The 25,083-nt window shown below is 50.1% G+C and overlaps 1 protein-coding gene across 1 annotated transcript in view; it reads right to left on the bottom strand.

Moving 5' to 3' along the window:
* The window catches only part of LOC143998131 (unconventional myosin-Ig-like), a 307,651-nt gene that overhangs the window by 189,614 nt on the left and 92,954 nt on the right, over positions 1–25,083 (bottom strand). Inside the window, exons 7-10 of the mRNA XM_077493873.1 lie at positions 23,676–23,792; positions 16,420–16,626; positions 15,185–15,353; positions 11,474–11,535 (exon numbers count right to left, since the gene is read on the bottom strand). Of these exons, the coding sequence (XP_077349999.1) occupies positions 11,474–11,535; positions 15,185–15,353; positions 16,420–16,626; positions 23,676–23,792 (555 nt within the window). The remainder of the gene's footprint in view (positions 1–11,473; positions 11,536–15,184; positions 15,354–16,419; positions 16,627–23,675; positions 23,793–25,083) is intronic.

The raw sequence follows: 25,083 nt of genomic DNA, 5'->3' as shown, positions 1-25,083 counted from the left end.
CTGTATCCTCCCTCATACCCTAATAGAGTGTAAGCTCTTCTACCTTCTGTATCCTCCTTTATACCCTAATAGAGTGTAAGCTCTTCTACCTTCTGTATCCTCCTTTATACCCTAATAGAGTGTAAGCTCTTCTGCCTCCTGTAGCCTCCCTTATACCCTAATAGAGTGTAAGCTCTTCTGCCTTCTGTATCCTCCCTTATACCCTAATAGAGTGTAAGCTCTTCTACCTTCTGTATCCTCCCGTATACCCTAATAGAGTGTAAGCTCTTCTGCCTTCTGTATCCTCCCTTATACCCTAATAGAGTGTAAGCTCTTCTACCTTCTGTATCCTCCCGTATACCCTAATATAGTGTAAGCTCTTCTACCTTCTGTATCCCCCCTTATATCCTAATAGATTGTAAGCTCTTCTACCTTCTGTATCCTCCCTCATAACCTAATAGATTGTAAGCTCTTCCAACTTCTATATCCTCCCATATACCCTAATAGAGTGTAAGCTCTTCTGCCTTCTGTATCCTCTGGATAGGTTCCCTGGTGGGCACTGAGCCCGGGATCCCAGCGCTGGCTGAGCCTGTGATGTAGCTTATAAAACATGGGAGTCTTTTAGCGGCTTTGAGCGACGGGTCTGGAGAATTGAACAGTAAAAGGCGTTTTAAAACCAATTTTGCAGCCCGGCACCATGTTGCCATAGTGATGCGGCAGCGAGTCCACGGATCAGCAGTTTTCGGTGTCGGAGGATTGGCGTTGCTGTCTTTCAGCGCCCACTGCTTCAGCAGCAGGATATATATAAAGAAATGTATTGTTAGCGGAGGGCTGCTTTAAAGAGAACCTGTCACCTGGACATTGGTTCTGGCAGCCCGAGCAGACTCGGCGCTTCCATACTATAGTATTCCCCTTCACTCCTTCCATGGCACCTACTAAAAGGTTATGTAGGGAGGGGAGGGGAGGGGCAGGGGAGCTGGGGCAGCACAGACAGTAATTAGATAATCCTAGAAGATTTGAAGGAAAAGTTTTGGGGATTTTAAAGGTGCAACAGACAGTAATACTGCTCACTAAAAGTTCATCATTTATTGGTCAAACATGTTAAAAACAATTTAGAACAAAATCATATGCAATCTTAATCTTAACGTGTGTTTTGTTATTTCAATAGCAGTATAAAAATATTCACTCCCAACATGTTTCGCCCATTGGGCTTCTTCAGGATAGATACTCCCAGACAAAGATGTGCGCAGCCTATTGCATTAGGGTGTGCACCTCAATAGACACGCATACAGGCACACACACTCACTTTAAAAATGAATATAAACAAATATTTTTATAAATGTTTTAATACATTTTACATCTTATGGCAGAGCCAGTCAGAGGGAGAGAGAGGGAATGAGAGAGAGAAAGGGGGGGGGGGGGTGAGAGGTATAGGAGGGGAGTGAGAGTTAGAGGTGGGTGAGAAAGAGAGGGGGGGGGTGAAAGAAATATAGAGAGGGGTTGAGAGAGAGAGAGACAGAGGGAGGATTAGAGGGGGGTGAGAGAGATATAGAGGGGGTGAGAGAGAGGGGGTGTGAGAAAAAGGGTGGGTGAGGGTGAGAAAGAGATGGGAATAAGAGAGAGGGGGAGATAGAGGGAGAGCGAGAGAGGAGGGTGAGAGAAAGAGAGTTGGGGTGAGAGTGTGGGAGAGCGAGAGAAGGGGGAGAGAGAGGGCAAGAGAGAGAGAGAGGAAAAGTGAGAGAGAGGGGAGTGAGAGAGAGAGGGTTGGTGGGAAAGGGGTGAGGGTGAGAGAGAGAGAGAAGGGGGTGAGGCGAGAGAGTTGGGTTGTGAAAGAGAGGAGAGTGAGGGGGTGTGAGCGGCGAGAGTGAAGGGATGAGGGAGAGGGGGTGAGAGAGAAGGGGGTAGAGAGAGGGGGGTGAGAGAGAGGAAGGGTGAGAGAGAGAGGGGGTGAGAGAGAGGAAGGGTGAGAGAGAGAGAGGGGGTAGAGAGAGAGAGAGGGGGTGAGAGAGAGTGGGTAGAGAGAGGAAGGGTAAGAGAGGGGGTAGAGAGAGGAAGGGTAAGAGAGGGGGGGTAGAGAGAGGAAGGGTAAGAGAGGGGGTAGAGAGAGTGGGTAGAGAGAGGGGGTAGAGAGAGGGGGTGAGAGAGGGGGTGAGAGAGAGGGGGTGAGAGAGAGGGGGTAGAGAGAGGGGGTAGAGAGAGAGGGGGTGAGAGAGAGAGGGGGTGAGAGAGAGAGAGTGGGTAGAGAGAGAAAGGGTGAGAGAGGGGGGGTAGAGAGAGGGTGTAGAGAGAGAATGGGATGAGAGAGAGGAAGGGTGAGAGAGAGGGGGGTGAGAGAGGGGGTATAGAGAGTAAGGGTGAGAGAGGGGGGTAGAGAGAGAGAGGGGGTAGAGAGAGAGAGGGTGAGAGAGGGGGTAGAGAGAGGAAGGGTGAGAGAGAGAGAGGGGGTAGAGAGTGAGGGGGTAGAGAGAGGAAGGATGAGAGAGGGGGTAGAGAGAGGAAGGGTGAGAGAGAGGGGGTAGAGAGAGGAAGGATGAGAGAGAGGGGGGTGAGAGAGGGGTATAGAGAGTAAGGGTGAGAGAGGGGGGTAGAGAGAGAGAGGGGGTAGAGAGAGAGAGAGGGTGAGAGAGGGGGTAGAGAGAGGAAGGGTGAGAGAGAGAGAGAGGGGGTAGAGAGTGAGGGGGTAGAGAGAGGAAGGATGAGAGAGGGGGTAGAGAGAGGAAGGGTGAGAGAGAGGGGGTAGAGAGAGAGGAAGGATGAGAGAGAGGGGGGTGAGAGAGGGGGTATAGAGAGTAAGGGTGAGGAGGGGGGTGAGAGAGAGAGGGGGTAGAGAGAGAGAGAGGGTGAGAGAGGGGGTAGAGAGAGAAGGGTGAGAGAGAGAGAGAGGGGTAGAGAGTGAGGGGGTAGAGGAGGAGGAGAAGGGGAAGGGTGAGAGAGAGGGGGTAGAGAGAGGAAGGATGAGAGGAGGTAGAGAGAGGAAGGGTGAGAGAGAGGGGAGGCTTGAGAGGGGGGAGAGAGAGAGAGAGAGGGGGAGATCTCTGGGTGAGAGAGAGGAGGAGTGGTACGGGTAAGCCCCGGCACCCCCTGGCCCCCCTGTGCCCCCAGAGAGAGAGGCGGGCAAAAGAAAGGAGGTGTAACATCAAACACAGGTTTTGGGGTCAGTTTTGTTTGCATATGGGGGCTTGCTTTACTGTTGGTGGTAATATTTTACCGGTATGAATGCTTTACCTGCTGGTCTCACTCAGTACCCTCCTCTAAAGATGTGGGGATTGCCCATCATGCCCAATTTATAACTAGGGAAACCATCCCCTGATAGTGGGCCCGATTCCATGTGCTCCCTATCCCTGAGAGAGAACTTCCACCAGGCCTCAAGCTCCTCTCCGCTCCACCTTTGGTGCTCCAGCTTGTAGGATAGGGATGTGAAGCAGTGATGACCTGTGCTGTGTCTGGCTGTATCTCTTCTTGCTGAGCTCCCTAGACAATTCCTTGGCCAATCTTGCCTTGACCCTTGCTTCTGGTAAACTTTGAACTCTTTGCTCCTTCCAGGAACTTTCCATGTGAGCTATACCTTTGCACTTCCTGTTTGCTGGATTATTTTGCTCTCTCCAACCAATATCTCACTCTTGTCACTCCTGCTGCTGTCCATATCTTCGCTACCACGTGTTACTGACCTTTGCCTTGTTTACCGACTACATTTCTGCTTGATCCATTCTTCTATATCTGCTACTGGACGCTGACTTGCTCAACCTCTGGTGGGGGTTCCTGAGGACTGCCACCTAGTACCAACATGCAGCAAAACCCATCTCCACCATCATGGTGATGATCAGTTAGTGCTTAGACCCCGCACCTTGGGGGATCCTGCATCATCCACCATGGGTGACCTGTTTGTAAATTCATCAAGGTCAGTGGGAGCCTCTCTACTGCTATAGCTACTGGTCTCCAAGCCTGGGCCCTGACCGTGACACCGGCACAGACATTCTCTTCTCCATCTCACTTATCTCTGACCCTACTAAGGGGAAATATTACCAATTTCCAAAGCAAAGCCCACTTAATCCCATTTAATCCATCCAAGGTTACCTGGCTCATTTGCTCCTTGTTGGATTACCAACAAGAGCACTGTCTCGGTAGGCCACCCAACAAGAGCACTGTCTCGGCAGGCCACCCAACAAGAGCACTGTCTCAGTAGGCCACCCAACAAGAGCACTGTCTCGGCAGGCCACCCAACAAGAGCACTGTCTCGGTAGGCCACCCAACAAGAACACTGTCTCGGTAGGCCACCCAACAAGAGCACTGTCTCGGTAGGCCACCCAACAAGAGCACTGTCTCGGTAGGCCATCCAACAAGAGCACTGTCTCGGTAGGCCACCCAACAAGAGCACTGTCTCGGCAGGCCACCCAACAAGAGCACTGTCTCGGCAGGCCACCCAACAAGAGCACTGTCTCGGTAGGCCACCCAACAAGAACACTGTCTCGGTAGGCCATCCAACAAGAGCACTGTCTCGGTAGGCCACCCAACAAGAGCACTGTCTCGGTAGGCCACCCAACAAGAGCACTGTCTCGGCAGGCCACCCAACAAGAGCACTGTCTCGGTAGGCCACCCAACAAGAGCACTGTCTCGGTAGGCCATCCAACAAGAGCACTGTCTCGGTAGGCCACCCAACAAGAGCACTGTCTCGGTAGGCCACCCAACAAGAGCACTGCCTCGGTAGGCCACCCAACAAGAACACTGTCTCGGTAGGCCACCCAACAAGAGCACTGTCTCGGTAGGCCACCCAACAAGAGCACTGTCTTGGTAGGCCACCCAACAAGAGCACTGTCTCGGTAGGCCACCCAACAAGAGCACTGTCTCGGTAGGCCACCCAACAAGAGCACTGTCTCGGTAGGCCACCCAACAAGAGCACTGTCTCGGCAGGCCACCCAACAAGAGCACTGTCTCGGTAGGCCATCCAACAAGAGCACTGTCTCGGTAGGCCACCCAACAAGAGCACTGCCTCGGTAGGCCACCCAACAAGAACACTGTCTCGGTAGGCCACCCAACAAGAGCACTGTCTCGGCAGGCCACCCAACAAGAGCACTGTCTCGGCAGGCCACCCAACAAGAGCACTGTCTCGGTAGGCCACCCAACAAGAGCACTGTCTCGGTAGGCCACCTATCTCCATATGGAAAAAGAGGACCTCTCTCACTTCACCTCACTTCCTTAAAGGAAGCAAGCTGTAAGATCCCCAGGGGAGCATGGCTAATGGTACCGCATGTTCCTTGGTTGGGGCTGCTTAGCCGATCACAGAGTTACAGAAGCTTTCCCACTCCAGCTCATCTCCATAAAGGAGGCATGCTTGAAGTTCCCCAGGGGAAGCATGGCCAAGGGTTGCGGAATTCTCCTGGGTTGGAGCTGCTAAACTACACACAGAGGTACAGGAGCACTCTCACTTCACCTAAGCTCTGTAAAGGAGGCATGTTTGAATATCCTCAGTGGGGTCATAGGGCTAATGGTACCGTACTCTCCTAATTTGGGGTTTCTTAACTCAACAAAGATGAACAGGAGCTCTCCCACTTCACCTTACCTCCTTAAAGGAGAAATGCTCAGGGCCTCCATTAGAACAGCCCATACACGAGTGTCCCGAGGGGCCCCCAAACAGGGCCGTCTTTAACGCGAGGCAAAAGGGGCAGCTTCCCCCGGGCCTAGTCATTGCTGTGTGGCCCAAAGCAGCTGTCCCTTGAGGCCATGCTGCCCGCATAGTTGCCACGATTTTCATTAAGCTGCCCCAAGATGGGTGTGTCCTGCGCTAAGTAACGGGAATAAGAGCTGCAGGTACAGCCGCAGCCCTGTCTGCTCTCTTTTCCAGCTGCCGAACCTTCCCCCACTGCTCTGTCTCTCTCCTGACCCTCTCCAACATCTCTCCCACAACCACAATTCTCCAACCCTGCAGCAATCTGTCCAATCAAGGGTGCATAGTGTGTCATCCATACCTGCCCCCCTTGATAAGTTGGGCCAATAGGCTCCAGCGGGGTGAGAGATTTGCAGCGGGAAGTTTTAATATGGAAGTGTGATTGATCTGAGCTATGTGTCCAGAGAGAGCAAGGTGAGCCCCGGGACAGAGGAGGGACTGTACACTAAGTTCTATCACCTGGATCAGGGCTGTACTGAGGGTGTAGGGTGGATAGAAGGACTACAGAGGGAGGGCACTGTAAGAGAGGAGCCACACAGTGAGGAGATGAGGCTGGAAGAGGATGACATGGGATGGAGGAGGAGGACATGTGATGGGGAGACCCGGGAGGTGGAGGACATGTGATGGGGAGATGAGACTGGAAAAGAAGGATGTGGGATGGGGGAGATAAGACTGGAAGAGCAGGACATAGGATGAGGGAGATGAGACTGGAAGAGGAGGTTGTGGGATGGAGGAAATGGGACTGGAGGAGGACATGGGATGGGGGGATGGGACTGGGGAGGAGGACATAAGATGGAAGAGGAGGAGGAGGACATTGGATGGAGGAGATGGGATGGAGGAGGAGGACATGGAATGGAGGAGATGGGACTGGAGGAGGAGGACATGGGATGGGAGGGGTGGGACATAAGAAGAAGGAGCAAATGGGATGTGGGACTAGGGATAGAGGAGGACATGGGATGAAGGAGATGTGACTGGAAGAGGAGGACATGGGATGGGTGGGGTGGGACATAAGAAGAAGGAGGAAATGGGATGAGGGACTAGGGATAGAGGAGGACATGGGATGAAGGAGATGTCACTGGAAGAGGCGGAAGACATAGGATGGGGGGATGAAGTGGAGAAGGAGGAGGATTACATGAGATGTAGAAGGAGGAGGACATGGGATGGAGGAGGAAGAGGTCACGGTGTGTAGGAGATGGGACTGGAGGAGTCAGAGCACATGGGATGGATGAGATGGGACTGGAGGAGAAGGACATGGTACGGAGGAGATGAGACTGGAGGAGGACATGGTATGGAGGAGATGGGACTGGAGGAGGTGGACATGGGGTGGAGGAGATGGTGCTGGAGGAGGAGGACATGGGATAGAGGAGATGAGACTAGAGGAGGAAGAGTACATTACATGGAGGAGGAGGAGGACTGGAGGAGGAGATGGGACTGGAGGAGGAGGAAGACATGGAATAGAGAAGGAGGAGGACATGAGATAGAGGAGATGGGACTGGAGGAGGATGTGGGATGGTGGAAACGGGATTGGGGGAGGAGAAGATGGGACTAGAGGAGGAGAAGGACATGGGATGGAGGATATATTAAGTTGTGGGCGGTTTCGGTGGGATGGCCAGTGGGTGGGCCTTGGGGAATGTTTGTGGTTAGGCCTAAAGCTGTGTAAGGGGTCCCAACATTTCTGATGGTTGCCCTGGACATGCTTGAAGTTGCCCAGGGGAAGCATGTCATATACTCTAGGGTTGGGGCTGTTAAACTCTACCCAGAAGAACGGGCGCTCCCCCACTTTATCTTACCTCTACATGCTTGAAGGTCCCCAGGGGGAGCACTAGCAAAGGTGCCATACTCTCCCGAGTGTGGGTTGGCCACCAGTACAATAATAACCAAAGAAGCCCTAGGGCCAGGTCCCGTGATGGGAGACATCTTAAGTGATGGGGGACCTCTGATGTGAAGAGAATTTCTGATGTGATAGGAGGACCTCTGATGTGATAGAAGGACCTCTGACGTAAAGGAAACCTCTGATGTGATGGGGATCCTCTGATGTAATGGGTGACCTCTGATGTGACGGGGACCTCTGATGTGATGGGGGACCCCTGATGTGATGGGAGGACCTCAGACATGAAGGGGACCTCTGACATGAAGGGGACCTCTAAAGTGATGGGGAACCTCTGATGTGATGGCCAACCTCCGATGTGATGGGGAACCTCCGACCTGATGGGGAACCTCTGATGTAATGGGGAACCTCTGAAGTGAAGGGAACCTCTGTAGTGATGGGAGACCTCTGACGTGAAGGGAACCTCTAATGTGATGGGGGACCTATGATGTAATGCGAGAACCTCTTATGTGATGGGAGGACCTCTTTCATGAAGGGGACCTCTGACATGAAGGGAACCTCTAAAGTGATGGGGAACCTCTGATGTGATGGCCAACCTGCGATGTGATGGGGAACCTCTGACCTGATGGGGAACCTCTGATGTAATGGGAAACCTCTGAAGTGAAAGGAACCTCTGTTGTGATGGGAGACCTCTGACGTGAAGGGAACCTCTAATGTGATGGGGGACCTATGATGTAATGGGAGAACCTCTGAAGTGAAGGGAACCTCTTATGTGATGGGAGGACCTCTGACATGAAGCGAACCTCTGATGTAATGGGGAACCTCTGAAGTGAAGGGAACCTCTAATGTGATGGGGGACCTATGATGTAATGGGAGAACCTCTTATGTGATGGGAGGACCTCTGGTGTGATGGGAGAACCTTTGATGTGATGAGGGACCTCTAATGTGAAGAGAACCTTTAATGTGATGGGGCACCTCTGATGTGAAGGGAACCTCTGATGTGATGGAGGACCTGTGATGTGATGAGAGGACCTCTGATGTGATGTAGGGCCTCTGATGGGATGGGGGACCTCTGACGTGAAATGAAATGAACCTCTGATGTGATGGGAGACCTCTGACATGAAGCGAACCTCTGATGTGATGGGGGACCTCTGATGTGAAGGCAACCTCTGATGTGATGGGGAACTTCTGCCATGAAGGGCACCTCTGATGTGATGGGAGGACCTCTGATGTGAAGGGGACCTCTGATGTGATGGGGGATCTCTTATGTGATGAGAGAACCTCTGATTTTATGGGGAAATCTGATGTGATGGGGGACCTCTGATGTGAAAAGAACCTCTAATGTGATGGGGGACCTCTGGCATGAAGGAAACCCCTGATGTGATGGGGGACCCCTGATGTGATGGGAGGACCTCAGACATGAAGGGGACCTCTGACATGAAGGGGACCTCTGACATGAAGGGGACCTCTAAAGTGATGGGGAACCTCTGATGTGATGGCCAATCTCTGATGTGATGGGGAACCTCTGATGTGATGGCCAACCTCTGATGTGATGGGGAACCTCCGACCTGATGGGGAACCTCTGATGTAATGGGGAACCTCTGAAGTGAAGGGAACCTCTGTAGTGATGGGAGACCTCTGACATGAAGCGAACCTCTGATGTAATGGGGAACCTCTGAAGTGAAGGGAACCTCTGTAGTGATGGGAGACCTCTGACATGAAGCGAACCTCTGATGTAATGGGGAACCTCTGAAGTGAAGGGAACCTCTGTTGTTATGGGAGACCTCTGACATGAAGCGAACCTCTGATGTAATGGGGAACCTCTGAAGTGAAGGGAACCTCTGTTGTGATGGGAGACCTCTGACGTGAAGGGAACCTCTAATGTGATGGGGGACCTATGATGTAATGGGAGAACCTCTTATGTGATGGGGGACCTCTGGTGTGATGGGAGAACCTTTGATGTGATGAGGGACCTCTAATGTGAAGAGAACCTTTAATGTGATGGGGCACCTCTGATGTGAAGGGAACCTCTTATGTGATGGAGGACCTGTGATGTGATGAGAGGACCTCTGATGTGATGGAGGGCCTCTGATGGGATGGGGGACCTCTGACGTGAAAGGAACCTCTGATGTGAAGGGAGACCTCTGACATGAAGTGAACCACTGATGTGATGGGGGACCTCTGATGTGAAAAGAACCTCTAATGTGATGGGGGACCTCTGGCAGGAAGGAAACCCCTGATGTAATAGGAGGACCTCTGATGTGAAGGGAACCTCTGTGATTGGAGAACCTCTGATGTGATGAGGGGCCCTATGATGTAATGGTGGATCTCCAATGTGCACATAATTTCATCAAGGCAGTTGTAAGCATCATCCCGGGCTCAGATTTCCCATTAACAGCAACTAACATTTACGTCAGGGGAGGCCTCGAGATTTTGCATATATTTAAAGGATGCCATATTTAAAGAAAAGGTTGAGAAACACTGGTTCAGAACTGATGATTGGACAGCCAAACATGATCCACTAAAGGTATAAGTCACGTGGATAATATTGTATAAGACCCAATCTGACTTTTCCATATCACAATCCAAACATCAGAGGTTCCCCATTACATCAGAGGCTACCCATCAGATCGGAGGTTCCCCATCACATTGGAGGTTCCCCATCACATCAGAGGTTCCCCATAATGTCAGAGGTTCCCTTCACATGAGAGGTCCCCCATCACATCAGAGGTCCCCCATCACATCAGAGGTTTCTTTTAACTCAAAGGTCCTTTCTTTACATCAGAGCTCCTCCTATCACATCAGAGGTTCCCTTCACATGAGAGGTCCCCCATCACATCAGAGGTCCCCCATCACATCAGAGGTCCCCCATCACATCAGAGGTCCCCCATCACATCAGAGGTTTCTTTTACGTCAGAGGTCCTCCTATCACATCAGAGGTCCTCCTATCACATCAGAGGTTCCCTTCACATCAGAGGTCCCCCATCACATCAGAGGTCCCCCATCACATCAGAGGTTTCTTTTACGTCAGAGGTCCTCCCATCACATCAGAGGTTCCCTTCACATCAGAGGTTCCCTTCACATCAGAGGTCCCCCATCACATCAGAGGTCCCCCATCACATCAGAGGTCCCCCATCACATCAGAGGTTTCTTTTACGTCAGAGGTCCTTCCTTTACATCAGAGATCCTCCTATCACATCAGAGGTTACTTTCACATTAGAGGTCCCCCATCACATTAGAGGTCTCCCATAACAGGACCTTGTGCAAGGAAGGGGTGCAGAACACGCTCACGTGTGCAGGAAAGGGGTGCAGAACACTCTCACATGTGCAGCAAGGTAACAGGCAATCAGGAATCACAGAGATCTTCTCCTTTATAAGCCAATGAAAAATATCTTGGTCAAACACAATGTCTACTATATCTCATTAAAGTCTTTAACCCATGAATTGGGTAAACACAACAATGCGTCCAGAAACAATCTTTATTAGCCACGCCATTCATAGCTCATACAGAGACCCGGCATGCTCCAAGTAATAAGAGCCGTATGAGAGGTGATTCAAAAACTTGACTCCCTTAGACTAAGACCCACAGGAGACATCCCACATAGAGCATGAGTACGCCATTATATGGACAAGTCTCTCTTTATCTTTACATCAACCTTAGAAGTCAATAGAGTGCATTAGGCTTCAACATTCAGAGTAGGGAGTTGAGTCCTTCAGAGTAACGCTTAGCTAGAAAGCTGCGTGTGATACGGAATAATCTCACTTCCATAATGACTAATAATCACGAAGGGCCTGCAGAGACTAGAACAGCGATAGCCATCAACAACCACTTGAGGGGAAATGGTCTCACCACCTAATGATATAACACTTAGCTGGGGCTGAACAAACAAGTCCTCAGGGCATATGGTGTACGGCCACATGTTGCTTAAAAAACATGTGTATACGTAAAACATTTCACCGTCAATGCGACTTCCTCTACAGCAGGGGTCTCAAACTCAATTTACCTGGGGGCCGCTGGAGGTAGATTCTGGGTAAGGCTGGGCCGCATCAAGTTTTCCACAAAAACCTTTAGGGTGGGCACGCACCTGTCTGGTTTATAAAAATAGCACTCCTCCACTCTGCTGTGCCCCCCTGTATATTTCTTGCCCTGTATGCTAATACTGAGCATCAAGGAGGAAGAGACGCCGGATTTTCTCAATGGGCGTCTCCTTCTCCATGTGCCTCAATCCAATCACAGTGAGAGTCACAGCCAGGAAGAAAAAAACTCCTTGTCTGTGACACTCTTTGATGTGATTGGATCACAACACAGCCAGGGAGAAGGAGACGCCCATTGAGAAACCCCTGCGTCTCCTCCTCCCATGCAGGGCCTCCAATGGCAGAACGTCCTGTCGCCTGAACGGGAAAGAGAAGAAAAAAAGTGAGGCGTGGAGAGCGTGACTGACAGGCTGGTACTTGCCTCTCCGTGTCCCTCCCATCGAAGAAGATGAAGTCGCCGCTCTGAACGCACTTGGTGCAGGTCAGCGTCCGGCGGTGTTACACAGCGGGCAGCGCTCCACCGCCACTTACTCCCCCTGGTGAGACGCCGAGGTACTGTACTTGGCGGTGGAGCGCTGCCCGCTGTGTAACATCGCCGGAGGCTGACCTGCACCAAGTGCGTTCAGAGCGGCGACTTCATCTTCTTCAAGTACCGGAGGGAAGGTGGCTAAGTGCTTTTCCAGGCGGGGGGCCGCAAAATATTGTCCCGCGGGCCGCAGTTGGCCCGCGGGCCGCGAGTTTGAGACCCCTGCTCTACAGGAATTAATGAAAATTATTAACGATTATCGTTTGGAGTATTTTTTTTATTTATTTTTTTTGTATTTTTTATTTCTTATTCAAAAATATCTGTATCTTTACATATGATTATAAAATAAAGTATTTCAACATATAAGTAGAATATGGGGTTTATTTATAAAACATTCGTTGTACGAATGTCAGAAACATGCCTGCATTCAGAACGGAATTTCACAGTAGTGCTTTCTAATAGATGAATTCCTGTATCATCAGCTCCATCTTGTGGCCAAAATGTAGGATATTTTCTCAATGACGGTATTTCAGAAAATGATACCTCATTTTTGCCACTAGATGGAGCTGATGATACAGGAATTAATTTATTAGAAAGCATAGGATGAAATTTCGGGTTCAGCTTGCATGAACGTCTCAGTCAGGGCCGTTTTTAAGGCAGGGCAAAAGGGGCAGCTGCCCTGGGCCCTGTCAGTGTTGTGGGGCCCAAAGCAACTGCCTCATACTTGCCAACTATCCTAGTTTAAATTCCTTCGTCCCTTGAGATTTTAGTCCTGTGCTGTGTCCCGATATCTCAGTGTGAAGTGCTGTTACTAATGCTGTCCAGCTCTGTCCTATTGTTGTGTACAAATGACTCACCTGCAGACCCTGTGTTTACATGTAAATTACTGGCATTCATATTTAAATAGAGGTGGCATTCATATGTAAATAGCGGTGCCGGCGGCATAGATATGTGTATCATACCTCCCTGAGGTCATATCCACAGTAATCTCTAGTAACCAATCAACAAGCAGAAATCATGTGCTGCAACCTCTAGTAACTAATCGGTGAGCCGTAATATGTGCTGTAACCTCTAGCAACCAGTCAGTGAGCGGTAATGATACACTGTAACCTCTGGCAACCAATCGCAATAGCTGCCTGATCTGATTCAGTAAACTGATTTCGAGTCTAGCTGCTATTTATTGTATGTCTCAGAGCAAGTGGAGAGCAAAACTGCATGGCAGGGCCCCAAGAAAAGTTTTGCCCAGGGTCCAATCAATATTAACCGGTTCCCGACCAGCGCACGCCGATGTAGGTCGGCAGAGTGGCACGGGCAGGCATATTGGCGTACAGGTACGTCCAATCTTCAATGCCGCCCTGCCATCGCGAGCGCGCCACCGGCGGCGCGCTCTCGTGCCAGTCGGGACCCCCGTGAGACTGGTCGTGGGACCCGCGGACTCGATCGCCGCGGGCATACCCACGATCGTCTCACGGGACGGCTGAATGGAGGAAATGCCGTGTAAACAGCATTTCTCCATTCTGCCTAGCAACTAGTGACGCTGATCTCTGCTCCATGTGATTGGAGCAGAGATCAGTGTTCGCTAAATGAAAGCCCAACCCCCCCACAGTTAGTAACACACCCCTAGGAACACTTAACCCCTACACTGCCACCCACTGGTTAACCCCTTCACTGCCAGTGTCATTTACACAGGAATCACTGCATTTATATAGCAGTGATTACTGTATAAATGACAATGGTCCCAAAAATGTGTCAAAAATGTCCGATGTGTCCGCCACAATGTCGCAGTCACAATAAAAATCGCTGATCACCGCCATTACTAGTAAAAAAATAAATAATAAAAAATTATTAATAAAAATGCCATAAAACTATCCCTATTTTGTAAACGCTATAACTTTTGCGCAAACCAATCAATAATCGCTTATTGCGATTTTTTTTACCAAAAATATTTATAAGAATATGTATCGGCCTAAACTGAGGGAAAAAAAATGTTTTTTTTATATATTTTTGGGGGATATTTATTATAACAAAAAGTAAAAAATTTGGCGTTTTTTTCAAAATTATCGCTCTATTTTTGTTTATAGCGCAAAAAATAAAAACCGCAGAGGTGATCAAATACCACCAAAAGAAAGCTCTATTTGTGGGAAAAAAAGGACGTCAATTTTGTTTGGGAGCCACGTCGCACGACCGCGCAATTGTCAGTTAAAGCGACGCAGTGCCGAATCGCAAAAAGGGGTCTGGTCTTTGACCAGCAAAATGGTCCGGTCTGTAAGTGGTTAAAGACGGCCCTGGTCTCGGTTCTTCTTTCTTTTTGACTGCAGTGCGGGAGGGTCCTTCTTTTTGAGTGCCCACGTTGCTCCCCGGTGAGATGGATGGTTCCCATTGGCTGACAAAGATATTCATTGGTGGGGAATTTCACAGACCCTGAAGACCAGGAGGTGTGAAGATGTCTCTCTACGATGGACAGCAACAGGACTAGTTGGTGAGCCAGGACTCCTGTGATGGATCACTGGTCTCCTCCACTTCTGGAACAGGACAGGAGCTATGGAGGATCATGTGATGGCAGAATCCTATATGTAAATAAGGGGTTTGGGGATTCAGAAAATGCATGAATGGATAATGGAAGGTGGTGTGGTTGGGATTGAAGGGGATCGGGCAGGAACGTCACATCATTTTATCCATCACCTACGTTCTTCATTTGACATCTCCACAGGCTCTTCAATTATCTCTTTTGCCCAGTAAGAAATATTTACACTTCACTGCCTTGGTTGAACTGTAGACACAGCTCTGTGCTATTATCTCCATACTATGTGTCTACACTTACCTCAGGAATAGGGAAAATCTCTTTCGGACATGCAAGCAAATAAGAAGACAACGCCTGGACAAATTCCTTGAGGCGGTAAGTAATTGGTGCTCTGGCTTATGGCGTCTTCCTTACACCCAAGGACAGCATTTTGGCTCATAGCTGTGTTTCGGCCCATAGCCTTAATCATAGCCATCACAGTCTTATGATTAAGGCTACGGGCTGAAACACATAAGTCTCTGTATTTTCTGTACTCCACCTGCATTGATAAAATCAGCACATTCAGATACGCGATTTGCCGGCTTTCCATTTTTCCCCTCTTTTAGACATAGTCAATGGTTTAGGAGCCTTCACAGAAAAAAGAAATCAGTACTGACCTGTTATTATCGAAGATCTCAAATCCATAAATATCCAGAACACCAATCACAGTGTTCTTTCCATGGATCCTGGCGTCATAATTCTTCACCTCAATAATGCTGTTAATACGCCCAACAATCCAGCAGAAAAGTCTTTCGTAGAAGGCCTGCACAAAGAACGAGAGAGAGAGATCAGAGCGAGGTCAGAATGAGGTCAGGGAAAGGTCATATTGAGGTCAGAGGAAGATCATGGTAAGGTCATAATGAGGTCAGAGCAAGATCATGGTAAGGTCATATTGAGGTCAGAGCAAGATCATGGTAAGGTCATCTTGAGGTCAGAGCAAGATCATGGTAAGGTCATATTGAGGTCAGAGCAAAGACATGGTGAGTTCAGAGTGAGGTCAGAACAAGGTAGGGCGGTAGGTCCAAGGAAAGTGAGAGTGTGGTCAGTTTGAAGGTCAACTGAGATCAGGCAAGGTAAGGTTCAAGTGAGATTAGAGTAAGGTCAGTGTGAGTTCATAGTAAGGTCAGAGCGAGGCCCTAGTGAGGTCAGAACAATGTCCAAGTAAGGTCAGGGTAAGGTCAGAACTAAGTCTGCTCAAAGTCAGGGAGAGGTCAGTTTGGGGTCAGGATGAGATCAGAGTAAAGTCAGATCAAGTTTAGAGCCGGATCATAATGATATCAGGATGAGGACTTCTACTAAGTTGACCATCCCCAGGAATTCTCCCAACCTCTCCTTCTCTCCCCTCCTCTCCCACCTCTTCTAGACTTCCCTTGAGTTGACTATCCCAAGGAATTTTCTCAACCCCTCCTTCCCCCTCCCATCTCCTGGGCTTCTTTTTGAGTTGACCATACCCAGGAATTCTCCCAACCTCTCATTCTCCCCACCCCACTCTCACCTTTCCTGGACTTCTCTTGAGTTGACCATCCCCAGGAATTCTCCCAACCTCTCTTTCTCTCCATGCCTCTCACACCTCTCCTGGACTTCTCTTGAGTTGACCATCCCAAATAATTCTTCCAACCTCTCCCCCTCTCACCTCTCTTGGATTTCTCTTGAGTTGACCATCCCCAGAAATTCTCCCAACCTCTCCTTCTCCCCGCCCTCTCACAACTGTCCTGGACTTCTGAGTTAACCATCCCCAGGAATTCTCCCAACTGCTTCTTCTCTCCACTCCTCTCCCACCTCTCCTGGACTTCACTTGAGTTGACCACCACCAGCCACCTTTGGCCTACCTTGGCACAGGCATCTCTAGCATAGGCTGCTTCTTTGACGCCATGTCCCTTCTCGATGATCTCTCCCCCTCCTGCAGCCACAGTGCGGTATAGAAGGGTCTTCCGCACCGCGTCAGTTTCGCAACGCGTTAACTCCGCAATATACCGGACCAGGTCCTCATCCTCCAGAACCACCGAGTCACTGTCCATCTCAAAACATAGATTACCCTATGAAGAATGAAAACACAATGTAACATGATAAGGATTGAAGTGAATACCTATTTAAATCTGACCTCTGGCCTCCCCTTCAGTTTTTCACAGTACCGGCTCCTCTCTTGGACTGAATTTGCTTATTCTGATTTCATTGCACACTGTGAGCTTCTCTCAATGTGCATTAGAAGCTGCAGCAAGTCAGATAGAGCCCACCTAATTTCCTGGCTGCAAGACAGCGGTTAGTGGGAAGAATGTCCCTTACATTGGTGATCAGTGAGAAGAATGTTTCTTACATTGGTGATCAGTGAGAAGAATGTTCCTTACATTGGTGATCAGTGGGAAGAATGTTCCTTACATTGGTGATCAGTGAGAAGAATGTTCCTTACATTGGTGATCAGTGAGAAGAATGTTCCTTACATTGGTGATCAGTGGGAAGAATGTCCCTTACATTGGTGATCAGTGAGAAGAATGTTCCTTACATTGGTGATCAGTGAGAAGAATGTTCCTTACATTGGTGATCAGTGAGAAGAATGTTCCTTACATTGGTGATCAGTGAGAAGAATGTTCCTTACATTGGTGATCAGTGAGAAGAATGATCCTTACATTGGTGATCAGTGAGAAGAATGTTCCTTACATTGGTGATCAGTGGGAAGAATGTTCCTTACATTGGTGATCAGTGAGAAGAATGTTCCTTACATTGGTGATCAGTGAGAAGAATGTTCCTTACATTGGTGATCAGTGAGAAGAATGTTCCTTACATTGGTGATCAGTGGGAAGAATGTTCCTTACATTGGTGATCAGTGAGAAGAATGTTCCTTACATTGGTGATCAGTGAGAAGAATGTTCCTTACATTGGTGATCAGTGAGAAGAATGTCCCTTACATTGGTGATCAGTGGGAAGAATGTTCCTTACATTGGTGATCAGTGAGAAGAATGTCCCTTACATTGGTGATCAGTGAGAAGAATGTCCCTTACATTGGTGATCAGTGAGAAGAATGTTCCTTACATTGGTGATCAGTGAAAAGAATGTTCCGTACATTGGTGATCAGTGAGAAGAATGTTCCTTACATTGGTGATCAGTGAAAAGAATGTTCCTTACATTGGTGATCAGTAGGGATGAGCCGAACACCCCCCGGTTCGGTTCGTACCAGAACTTTCGAACGGACCCCACGTTCGTTACGAACGTTAGAACCCCATTGAAGTCTATGGGACTCGAACGTTCAAAATGAAAAGTGCTAATTTTAACGGCTAATATGCAAGATACTGTCCTAAAAAGGGTTTGGGGACCCGACTCCTGCCCCAGGGGACATGGGTCAATGCCTAAAATGTTTTAAAAAACGTCCGTTTTGACCGGAGCACTGATTTTAATGACGATTAAAGTGAAAAAAAAAGTGCAATATTCCTTTAAATATGGTGCCTGGGGGGTGTCTGTAGTATGCCTGTGAAGTGCCACGTGTTTCCCGTGTTTAGAACAGTCCCTGCACAAAATGACATTAAACGGAAATAACACCATTTAAAACTGCTTGTGGTTTTAATGTTATATCTGGTTCCTGCAATATGGATGAAAATCATTGAGAAAAATGGCATGGGTAGCCCTCCCTGCCCATTACCAGCCCCTTTGGGTCTTGTACACATATCAAGGGGAACCCTGTACCCATATTAAAAAAAGGAAAGGCGTGAGGCCCCCAGGCCCTATATACTCAGAACAGCAGTATACAGGCGGTGCAAACAAGACAGGGACTGTGTAGGTTTGTTGTGTTAAGTTGAATCTGTTTGTAATTTTCAACTGGTACATTTTTAAAGTGTAGCTCCAGTCCAAAAAACAATTTTTAAGCTTTTTGGAAAACATAGGGAAGGGTTATCACCCCTGTATAATTTGTTTTGTCGTCCATCTTTTTTCATCTCACTTGCTGCTGTCTCCTTCCGTTTGCAAGTAGGAGATGTTTGTAAATTGGATGTTTGAAAGTAGGGGCCTGCCCTATATGCTCTGCAGAAATGGCGGAACAAGGTGTTGGTTTTGCCACAACATTGTAAGCCCTCAAAGTGACTCTTGGTGGGCGCTGGAGCGCCCTGCTGTGAACGATTATATCAAGAATTGTAATTACATGCCATTGTTGAACAGTGGTAGAAAAATTGACCTTTGGTGGTTGTGGTGCTGGTGCCACAACACTATAAGTCCTCACAGTTACTCTGGGTGGGCACAGGAAGGGGCCCTCCTGTGAAATATTATATCAAGAATTGTAATTACATGTCCCTGTTAAACAGGGGCAGAAAAATTTGGCCTTAGGCACTGCTGCTGGTGCCACCACACTGCAACCTCTTCCATATACTCTAGTTTTATTGCAGGAATTAGCCCTGCTGCAAAGCATTGCATCAAAAATTGTACTTAAACGCCCCTGTTAAACAGGGGCAGAAAAATTGGGCTGATGGCATCAACCAGAACCAGAAATGTTCTTCCAACATATCAGCGGAGGAGGAAGAGGATAGACAATCAACATAACAGGACAGTCACTCAGCATCAGCATAGGCAGTCTTGAAGGGATGTGGTATTTGAAAAAAAATTATTCGGTTACATCAGCTTCAGGTGCTTGGTAGCTGTGGGTGATCCAAGACTGATTCATCTTGATGAAGGTCAGTCGATCAACTGATTCGGTGGACAGGCGCACCCTGTGATCGGTAACAAAGCCACCAGCAGCACTGAAGGTGCGTTCCGAAAGAACGCTGGATGCAGGACAGGCCAGTAGCTCAATTGCATACTGTGCAAGCTCTGGCCAGTGATCCATCCTCAAGACCCAGTAAGCCAGAGGATTTTCGGTGGGAAAGGTGTCCAAGTCTGACCTTGCCCCTAGGTATTCCTGCACCATGTAAATCAGACACTGGCGATGGGTGCTGGAACCGATCATACCTTGGGGCTGCGGACTAAAAAATTGTCTGAAAGCATCAGTCAGGCGGCCACCTTCTCCACCGCTCCTTCTGACCGATGCCTCAGCAACACGTTGTCCAAGACCAGGAGTTTGTAACCTCCCAGTCTCTGGGAACGCGTTGCACAGACCTTTCTGCAAGGCCTCCCGGAGATGTCTCATCCTCTGCTCCCTCTGCGATGGCAAGATAAGGTCGGCAACCTTACCCTTGTACCGTGGATCAAGGAGAGTGGCCAGCCAGTAATGGTCCCTCTCCTTGATCCGAAGAATACGAGGATCCTTCCGCAGGCTTTGCAGGATCAGGGAGGCCATGCAGCGTAGGTTAGCTGAGGCATTCGGTCCGGAGTCCTCTGGGTCACTAAGGGCAACATGATCCGCAGCTACCTCCTCCCAGCCACGTACAAGTCCACGTGTTTCTTGGGACTGTAAATCATCCCTACAAGACTGCTGCTGCTGCTGCTGCTGCTGCTGCTGAGTGCCAGCCTCCACCTCCATGCTGACACAATCATCCTCCTCCTCCTCTTCCTCCTCCTCATCCTCTTCCTGTGTGATGGGTGGCACAGCAGGAACACTGTCTGGATAAAGGGGGCCTTGAGAGGCAAGGAAGTCCTCCTCTTCCTGCCTCTGTTCTGCCTCAAGTGCCCTGTCCATTATTCCACGCAGCGTATGCTCCAAGAGGTGGACAAGAGGTACAGTGTCACTGATGCATGCACTGTCACTGCTCACCATCCTTGTGGCCTCCTCAAACGGTGACAGGACAGTGCATGTATCCCTGATCATGCCCCACTGGCGTGGTGAGAAAAAACCGAGCTCCCCTGACCCTGTCCTGGTGCCGTAGTCGCACAGGTACTCATTGATGGCCCTCTGCTGCGTGTGCAGCCGCTGCAGCATGGCCAATGTTGAGTTCCATCTGGTGGGCATGTCACATATAAGGTGGTTCTTGGGCAGGTTCAACTCCTTTTGGAGCTCAGCCAGCCGAGCACAGGCATTAAATGATCGGCGGAAATGCACACAGACTTTCCTGGCCTGCTTCAGGACATCCTGTAAGCCGGGGTACCTGCCCAAGAACTGCTGCACCACCAGGTTAAGGACGTGAGCTACACAGGGCACATGGGTCAGTTGTCCCTGTCGGAGGGCGGAGAGGAGGTTGGTGCCATTGTCGCAAACCACCATTCCTGGCTTAAGCTGGCGTGGCGTCAACCACCTCCCGGCCTGCCCCTGCAGAGCTGACAAAACATCCTCTCCAGTGTGGCTCCTGTCCCCCAAACAAACCAGCGCAAGCACAGCATGGCATGGTTTTGCCTGCGTACTTGCGTAGCCTACGGAGCACCGCTGGTTCTGAGGACAGAGCACTGGAAGAGGCCATGGAGGAAGAAGAAGAGGAGGGGATGGAGGAGAGAGGTGTGTCACAACCAATAGTAGCATTTTGGAGGCGTGGTGGCGGAACAACCTCCAATACTACTGCACCTTGTCCTGCATCCTTCCCAGCTGCCAGAAGAGTGACCCAATGGGCCGTGAAAGACAGATAACCTCCCTGTCCATGCCTGCTGGACCATGAGTCAGCGGTAATATGCACCTTACCTCTGACCGCCCTGTCCAGCGAGGCAAGGACATTGCCTTCCACATGCCGGTAGAGAGCCGGAATCGCCATTCCGTGAGAAAAAGTGGCGTTTGGGGACCTGCCACTGAGGAACCGCACATTGTACAAACTCACGGAAGGGGGCCGAGTCTACCAACTGAAAAGGCAGCAGTTGAAGTGCTAGCAATTTAGCCAAGCTAGCATTCAACCGCTGGGCATGTGGATGGCTGGGAGTAAACTTCTTTCGCCGGTCCAGCAGCTGGGGCAGGGACATTTGCCTGCTATAATCGGACGTGGGTGTACCGCTAGCAGAGTTCCCGGAAGCACTTGGCTGTGACACACCTAATTCTACACCTTCATTCCTCTCAGAGCAGGTTTCAGAGAGGACTGAAGGTCTAGTGGGGTTGGAGATGCCAGCTGATGAGGAGCAAGGAGAGGTCCGCTTTGTTCTTTGGTGTGGGTCTTTGAGGTACGCTTGCCAACGAGCTGCATGGCAGGTCAACATTTGTCTGGTCAAGCATGTGGTGCCCAAGCGGCTGATGTTTTGGCCACGTGAGATACGCTTGAGACATATGTTGCAAATAGCAGCGGTGCGATCTGATGCACTCGTCTCAAAAAAGGCCCACACCAAAGATCTTTTAGAATAACGCACAGAGGCAGCGCTCTGCACAGGCGGAGCTCTGCGGTGTGATTCAGTCAGTGTGCTGCCCCTAAGCTGGCCCCCGGAGGGCATCCTGCCTCGTTGGACATGTGCCTCCTCCTCCCTCCTTCCAGGCACCCACGTGGAATCAGTGCCCTCATCATCCCCTCCCTCTTCATCGCTGTAGCAAACCTGGCAGTATGCTGCAGCTTGTGGAACATGACTGCCAGATTGCTGTCCTTCTTGAGCATCCTCTCTCTCTGCGCTCACGCTACTTCCTTCCTCTAGCTGAGTGTCATCATCAGAGCCCACCAAACACTGGGCATCCTCCTGGAGCATGTACCCAACACTGTGCTCAAAGAGTTCAGGAGACTCCTCAGGAGGACGTGGTGGGTCTAGGGAAGGAGTCACTGATGATGACATTGAGAGGAGGGAAAACGATGCGTTGGCAGCTGCTTTGCTAGTACCCTGAGACTGGGTGAGAGAGGATGAGGAGGATGAAGAGGGCTTGGTCATCCACTCTACCAAGTCGTTGGCATGTTGCGGTTTAACATGTCCAGCTGCCGAAAAGGACAAGCATGTCCCATGGCCACGTGCTGATGACAATGCACCGCGTCCACGACCAGCACTGTTGTCTCTAGACACAGAGCCTGCTTGCCCTCTTTTATCGGCTCGCGCCTGTCTGCCTCTCCTTGCTGGCCTTCCAGACATGGTAATGGCCTGAAGGGAGTTGGGTAAAACAGTAGTTGGGTAGTTTATATTGTGCTGGAGGCACATAACACCAACTAACTCCTGCAGATGCCTTTTTTATAGAACACCAGAGATAAAGGGGTATATACAGATGTATACTGTGCTGTGCTGGAGGCACACACAACTTCCAATAACTCCTGCAGATGACAATTGGGCCCAAATAGAGAACAGCTATGTAGGTGGATTATAGCGGTATGTACTGGGTACAGAGCACGCAGACAGCACGCACTATCTCCTAACACTACTGACTGCAAGCTCTATTATAAAAGATAGATCACTAGCTATATAGGTGAGGTGAATATAGTGGTGTATACTGTGGTCAGGGCACGCAGACAATAACCACTACACAACAGCAAGATAGGAAAAAAAACGATTGGTGTGTAACTGTGTTGAAGGTACACAGAACACCCACTGCTTCAGATGCCAACACACTACACGAGGCCGCCTTAATGGCGGCCTTATATAGTGTGGGGCGTGCACTACACAGCCTGAGCTATGATTGGCCACAGGCATCCTGCCTGTGGCCAATCATGGCTCTCCTCACTGCTGGCGCTGCGATTGGCCAAGCATGCGGGGTCACAGTGCATGCTTGGCCAATCATGAGCCAGCAATGCACTGCGCCATCGCAGTGCATTGTGGGCCGTGAGCGCCACGCGAATTTTGACGCGAACGGACCAAGTGTTCGGATTTCGCCGAACGGACGAACAGACAATGTTCGAGTCGAACACGAAGCTCATCCCTAGTGATCAGGGAGAAGAATGTTCCTTTGAGTATTGAGAAGAATGGCTCCTAGTCCCCTAATGGAGGAACCTTTGTTATCATACACTGCAGATCTGTTTGTAATAAAGCTTCCCTGAGATTTAAATTTTTCAAAGATGACAGTTCAGAGGCGGCTGAGATATGATGGAGAGGAATTCAAATTCTTTCTTCTATGACATCATAATAATTGTAAGGCAGAAACCGGCCCCCTCAACTCTTTTAAATTGGGAACCTGTTTTGGCCCAGATTGTATGTTGGGGTTGCTCGAGTGAAGTGATAATTGTCGAAAGAGAATATTGGCAATATTTGTGAACATTCGGTGGTGGCAACAAATCAACTATAGACCATATAAATCTTATCTCTCCAGGGCCCCTCTGTGGGCTCAGGACACACAATCCCGGGAAGGGGCCCTCACCAGGTGTAGGATGGCAGCCAGGATCTTGTACACAGAGTCCACCTCTTCCTCGGTGAAGCCGATCACCTTCATGGAATCCACCACCATCTTGTAGCTCGATTTATCATTGATGGCATTCTGACAACAGACAAAGAGATGGCATGTCGGATAAGAACATTATGTCACTGGCTACGGCTTTAGGGGCCCCACAGATCTACATACAGCTAACCTGTCACATAATCAAAGATCTGAAACCAACCTTTAAATCAGGCAACCCACCTCTGAGCACTGTCACTTGTCTCCGCTCCCTGCCCACCTCCGAGCACCACCTCTTGTCTCCGCTCCCTACCCACCTCTGAGCACTGTCACTTGTCTCCTCCCCTACATACCTCCAAGCACTGTCCCGTTCTCCGCCTCCTAGCCACCTCCGAGCACCACCTCTTGTCTCTGCTCCCTACACACCTCTGAGCACCACCTCTTGTCTCTGCTCCCTACACACCTCTGAGCACCACCTCTTGTCTCTGCTCCCTACACACCTCCGAGCACCACCTCTTGTCTCCGCTCCCTACACACCTCTGAGCACCACCTCTTGTCTCTGCTCCCTACCCACCTCCGAGCACCACCTCTTGTCTCTGCTCCCTACACACCTCCGAGCACCACCTCTTGTCTCTGCTCCCTACACACCTCCGAGCACCACCTCTTGTCTCTGCTCCCTACCCACCTCCGAGCACCACCTCTTGTCTCTGCTCCCTACACACCTCCGAGCACCACCTCTTGTCTCCGCTCCCTACACACCTCCGAGCACCACCTCTTGTCTCTGCTCCCTACCCACCTCCGAGCACCACCTCTTGTCTCCGCTCCCTACACACCTCCGAGCACCACCTCTTGTCTCCGCTCCCTACCCACCTCTGAGCACTGTCACTTGTCTCCTCCCCTACATACCTCCAAGCACTGTCCCGTTCTCCGCCTCCTAGCCACCTCCGAGCACCACCTCTTGTCTCTGCTCCCTACACACCTCTGAGCACCACCTCTTGTCTCTGCTCCCTACACACCTCTGAGCACCACCTCTTGTCTCCGCTCCCTACACACCTCCGAGCACCACCTCTTGTCTCCGCTCCCTACCCACCTCCGAGCACCACCTCTTGTCTCCGCTCCCTACACACCTCTGAGCACCACCTCTTGTCTCTGCTCCCTACCCACCTCCGAGCACCACCTCTTGTCTCTGCTCCCTACACACCTCCGAGCACCACCTCTTGTCTCTGCTCCCTACACACCTCCGAGCACCACCTCTTGTCTCCGCTCCCTACACACCTCCGAGCACCACCTCTTGTCTCTGCTCCCTACACACCTCCGAGCACCACCTCTTGTCTCTGCTCCCTACACACCTCCGAGCACCACCTCTTGTCTCCGCTCCCTACCCACCTCCGAG

The sequence above is a fragment of the Lithobates pipiens genome, unplaced genomic scaffold, assembly GCF_037356315.1.
Source record: "Lithobates pipiens isolate NorthernLeopardFrog02 unplaced genomic scaffold, aLitPip1_a1.2 Scaffold_19, whole genome shotgun sequence".
In the NCBI taxonomy this organism is placed as follows: Eukaryota; Metazoa; Chordata; class Amphibia; order Anura; family Ranidae; genus Lithobates; species Lithobates pipiens.
The sequence above is the reverse complement of the archived record's forward strand: the minus strand, read 5'-3'. Positions and strand labels throughout refer to the sequence as shown.